Source organism: Petaurus breviceps, unplaced genomic scaffold (genome assembly GCF_028583685.1).
Source record: "Petaurus breviceps papuanus isolate PSGF00001 unplaced genomic scaffold, PetGlider_PUasm1.0 174, whole genome shotgun sequence".
NCBI lineage: Eukaryota > Metazoa > Chordata > Mammalia > Diprotodontia > Petauridae > Petaurus > Petaurus breviceps.
This window is the reverse complement of record NW_027185761.1, coordinates 75,211,971-75,217,138: the sequence shown is the minus strand read 5'-3', so window position 1 is coordinate 75,217,138 and position 5,168 is coordinate 75,211,971. Positions and strand designations below refer to the sequence as shown.

Genomic DNA, 5,168 nt, shown 5'->3' with positions numbered 1-5,168 from the left:
CTCTCCCTCCTTTTCCTCCCCCTCTCCCTCCTTCTCCCTCCTCCTCCTCCTCCTCTCCCTCCCCCTCCTCTCCCATGCCCCTCCCCCTCTTTCTCCCCCCTCCTCCAGGAATCCCTGGGCCAGGTTGGAGAGTCCTCTTTGTTCTGCCCCCGGAGCTCACCTCAGGGGAAGGGAAGTCTGTCACTATGTCATCCACGGGTCTGTCGAGCAGTAGGTCCCCCAGGATGGTGCGGAGGTGGTGGGCCATGACTCTCTGCTGCTCTAAGCTGCAGTGATTCTCCAAGGAGATGATGACTGGGTACGGGGACACCTGGGGGACAAAGCCACGCATGGCAGGTAGCCCAGGCCCATGATGTCCTCATGCAGCAGGCCTCACCCCAACCCAGGGGCTGGTTCAGCAGACCCAGGGAGGCACTGCCCTTCCTCCTCCTCCTCCTCCCAGCCCTACTCCTCTTACCTTAAAGGCGTAATTCTTGATGGCCCTGATGACGTCACAGAAGAGGACCTTGGAGGTGAAGGTGTAGCCATGGTAGATCACAGGCTCCATGTTGGGGCCATCCCAACAGTCCAGTTCTACGCAGCGACACCCTTTGGACAATGCCCTGGGGACATTTGAAGGGGAGGGTTGCAGACTGGGGGTTCCCTGGGCTCCCTCCCTCTGCCCGTGGCTCCAAGAGCAGCTCCCTCCCCAGGCTCATACCGGATGTAGGCCTCTGTGCTGCTTGGCCCGGTGAGCTGGTCCTCCATCAGGTAGGTGTTATGGGAGGAGGAGATGAGGTAGTAGCTGAGAGGCTGGCTCATGTCCTGGTAGACTTCCCGATGGGCCAGGCTGAAGGCGCTCCCATCAGCAGATAGCAGGTAGATGAGGAAGCCATCCTTGGTCATCTGCTTCTGTTCCTTGGCTACAGGAGGACATGCCCCCCACCCCCAGCCCCAGAGAGCAATCAGGCAGTGCCCGGCTCAAGCCCAGCCTGGCCTCGCTCCTGGTGTGGTCTCCTCCTACATCCACAATAGGAAGAGAGGTCTTGAGATCAGCCTGGCCAAGGGCAATCATTTCCCTTTGGGCTTCATGCTCCACCTCCAGAAAATGAGGTGAGGCCACTGTGGGCTCCATGGTTCCAAGCATAAAGGGCATCAGATCCCTGGAGGACAGACCATGCCTCTGGCCCCTAGTCCCTACAATGCTCACCAGCCTCACTGGGCTCATATCTCTGAATGAGGGACAGGGCCAGCTGGGGCCCAGCTTCCTCCTCCTTCTGCTCCTGCTGTAAGAAAGTCACCAGTCGGTCCACAGACAGGGTCTCCTGGGAGCCTGAGACGGCCTCAAAGAGCTGATCAATCTCCTCCCGCTGGGTTAGCATTCGGTAAAATATCTCAATCTCATCATCCTCTAAGGATTCAGTCCGGGATTTGTCACATTCCTGCAAGGGTTAGTCCTGGCTCAGAGCCCCCACGAATGGGGGGTCCATGGGCCACATGACTCAGGCTGCCCCACCCAGCCCAGTATAGAGCCTCTCCCCTGCAGCCCACCCCCCCAGCATGTGGTTTCTGGGGATGGTGAGGACGTGGCAAGCTGGATGACAGCCCAGACCACCAGGACCCCAGGCCTATGTTTCAGGGACTGAGCCCTAAGCCAGAGCTCCAGCCCCTCATCCCAAGTATTACTGGGGACTGAAAACTAGGGCTGGGAATTGTCTGTAGACCCAGGCCAGGCCCAGCATTTCCTGTTGTTAATAAAAATAACTTTTTATTCTTCTATATTTGTATTATGCATGGTACTTATGGACCTGCATCAGGTATACAGGCTCTCCCCGCTGTGATCCCAACTCCTCAAGGGCAAGAGGTGATTTTGTTATTGTTTCTTTGTCTCGGTATGCCCAGGGTCCAGAACCTAGTGGGTGCTTTATAAACTCTGGGGGATGAATATTGCATTTCTGACTGGCTCAGGCTGAGTGTGGGGGAAGTAGGCTCAGAGCTCTCTATCTGAGGTTCCCTCTGGCTCCCTCCCTGGGATGGCAAAGCCCCCAGACTCCCGGGAAGCACTGCCATCCCACCTTAAAGATCTTCCGTGCATAACTGTCGTCCATCTGGATGTTCACTTCCTTCAGGAAGCTTTTTAGCTCCTTGAAGCTCATCTTGTTGTCTTTGTTCTTATCTGCCTTCCGAAGACACGAGTGAATCCAGCTGTGGCCAGATGTAAGGAGAGTGGGAGAGAGCAACCCGGCCCATGGGACCCTGAGGAAACTCCGCAGCTTCTTGGGGACTTTGACCCCTCATCGGACCCCCCAGAGCCTTCCAACCTTGACATCTCTGAACCTGTCTGTCACCATCTCTCTTACCTTCCATGTGCCCTGGGACCCAGGAAGAATGAGTGTGTGTGTGTGTGTGTGTGTGTGTGTGACAGAGAGACAGACAGACAGAGAGATGAAAGAAGACATGAAGAGTCCGGGAGATGAGAGAGACAGAGACAGAGAGATAGAGAGAGACAGAGACAGAGAGGGGTGGGGAGTGGGGGCAGAGGAGAAGCTTGGAGCACTCAGACAAGAGGAAAATGGCAAATGGCCGTTTTCCAAAAGGGAAGAGAAGAGAACCCACAAGCTGTAAGGCAGCAAGGCTCCATTCAGCTCCTGGGAACATCCTCATCTAATGGCCTGGAAGGAATCATTAAAAAGTCAGTCATCTAACATCAGGAAAGGGAAGCAGTGATGCCAAAGGGCCAGCACAGCTGCAGCAAGGCCAGGTCTTGCCAGGGAAACTAAACCGGGAAATGAAGGCTCTGGTTTACCTCAGTTTTGCAAAAGGTTTTATGAAATGTCCACTATCATTCTTGTTGTGAAGATAACAACAGCGCACATTCATACAGCACCTGCTACACTTCATGACGGCTTCCTTTGATCCTCACAACAAGCTAGGAAGGAAGCGCTATTGATAACCCCATTTCACCGTTGGGCAAACTGAGGCAGAGGGAGGTTAAGTGACTTGCCAAGGTCACACAGCTAGCTAGTGGACCAGGTTGGATTTGAACTCAAGTCTTCCTCACTCTAGAATCAGTGTGCTGTCCACTGCACCACCTCAACGCCTGGATGGAAAGTCGTGGACAAGATAATAAGACAGAATCACAACTGGCCAAATGGCTGGCTAGACTCAAAAAGCAGTCATTGTTGCCTTGATGCCAGCTGGGAAGGGTGTCTCCAGCAGAGTGCCACAGGGCTCTGTTCTAGACCTCGGCACATTCATGTTTTATCAAAGCACGGATGCCTACTCATTAAATCTGCTCATGACACAAAACAGAGAGAGAAAGCCACCCCACGGATGACAGAATGAGGACCCAAAGAGGTCTTGCCAGTCTAAAGCATTGGACTGAATCTAACAAGATGAAGTTCAATAAGAATAAATTTAAAGTCTTACATATGGGTTCAAATAGTCAATTACACAAGAAGAAAGGAGACCTGGTTAAGACAGCAGGCAGTCTGAAAAAAAAGATCTAGGGGTCTTAGTGGGCTACAAGTCAAACATAAGTTGGCAGTGGAATGAGGCAACTCAAAGGAATCTTGTATGGGAGGCTGCAAGTGATAATCCCTAGACATTGTGCCTTGGTTTCATCATATCCAGAACAATGTTGGGTGTAGACATCATGGCCAAAGAGAAGGAGATAAGTGGCCAGAGGAGGGTGACCAGGAATGGGATGGGCCCTGGGTTTGTATAATGTAAGGAGGGTGTGAGGGAGCTGGGTAGATAAGTATATAAGACCCAAGCTTTATTCAAGTGTTCAAAGGGAACACTTCCAATTTGGTCCCCAGGGAGAGGGGCAGGAGAAGGCTGTGTATGGAAGGAAGGACACACAGACTTAAGGTTAATGTCTGGAAAGATTTCCTAACAAGGATTAGAACTGGCTTCCCTAAGGAAGTGATGGGAGCCTCTGCCTGGAGGTCTCCGAGCAAAGGCTGTCACAGCAGAGAGCCAGGCTGGACTGGGCTTGTCAGTTACATGAGCCTCGGTTGGACCAGGCAGCTGATGTCCCTCCGAACTAACATGTGCTGTAGGTCAGCTCTGAGGTCCACTGAAACCGCTGAACCTTTCTCCTATCTACTCCCACTGCACTGTCAGGCTGTCAGAGGTTGGCTGTTTGTGCCTTTGTGTCCCTATTTGTACAGAAAGCCCTGCTGGGGAATGCCCCCTTCAGCACAGTTGTACCCTAAGGGCCAAGGCAGGAGCCCTGGCCTTGGCCTGCCTCTGGCCCCAGTTTGCCTGTGGTACCTGCTGTTTGTGACTGGCAGCTTTTATGGAGCCTGAGGCTCTGGTGGTGGACTGCTGGGCTCTGCTTCTTGACCTAACCTGATATCCTTCCCATCCAGACACAGGCCATCCTCTTCCCGAGGTCTCCCTCCTTTCATCCCATTGGCTCGGGCAGCCTGGGGCTTTCCCAGAAGGGGGTAGGAAGGCAGCTACAAAGGCCCAGGGGAGGGAGCGCTCTGAGGACGCCACTGCTCAGGTCTTCCCAGGGTTTGAATTCTCAGAGCTTCCATTGGAATAGGTCTGCATGACATACGCATGAACCTTGATGGTTCCTTTGCCATCTCTAGGCCTCCTCACAGTGCCCCTGGGGCCGCCCCTGCCCATTGGGTCTCATCTCTCAGCCCCAGTGCCCAGCAAGGGGCCGGGGACAGGCCAATACCGCCTGCAGCCTCGGCGTCCCCTCTCCCCTCCTCCCAGGTGGCAGCCCCTCAGCCGAGAGGATACTGCTGCAGCTTCTGCCTCTGGCTCATGGAGCCCGCGTGCACCATGATTTTGCAGAGCCCATTCACCCAGTGCTGGGCTTCTGCCTCTGACTCTGCAATCAGGTCCAGGTTGTTTCTGTGATCCTTGAAGACGATGGAGAAACATCGGCGTTCGGGGGCGTCTCTGGCGAACTTCTCCATGCCCTCAGTCTGGTGGCCCCGCCTCACTTCCTGGATGTCCTCGATGGAGACTGGAGATCAGAGGGGGGAGGGGAAGAAATTGGCATCCTTCCAGCTGCTCCCCCCAGCTGCTCCCCCAGCTGTTCTCCCCAGCTGTTCTCTTCAGTTGCTCCCCCCAGCTGTTCTCCTCAGCTGCTCCCCCCAGCTGTTCACCCCAGCTGCTCCCCCAGCTGTTCTCCTCAGTTGCTCCCCCCAGCTGTTCTCCTCAGC

General features: G+C 54.5%; 1 protein-coding gene across 4 annotated transcripts in view; it reads right to left on the bottom strand.

Annotated features, from left to right (window-relative positions):
* The window catches only part of PLCD1 (phospholipase C delta 1), a 49,211-nt gene that overhangs the window by 6,981 nt on the left and 37,062 nt on the right, over positions 1 to 5,168 (bottom strand). For all 4 annotated transcript variants that reach the window (XM_069084425.1, XM_069084424.1, XM_069084422.1 and 1 more), the window contains exons 3-8: positions 4,741 to 4,969; positions 2,055 to 2,184; positions 1,190 to 1,421; positions 701 to 902; positions 458 to 602; positions 161 to 310 (exon numbers count right to left, since the gene is read on the bottom strand). In XM_069084425.1, the coding sequence (XP_068940526.1) occupies positions 161 to 310; positions 458 to 602; positions 701 to 902; positions 1,190 to 1,421; positions 2,055 to 2,184; positions 4,741 to 4,969 (1,088 nt within the window). The remainder of the gene's footprint in view (positions 1 to 160; positions 311 to 457; positions 603 to 700; positions 903 to 1,189; positions 1,422 to 2,054; positions 2,185 to 4,740; positions 4,970 to 5,168) is intronic.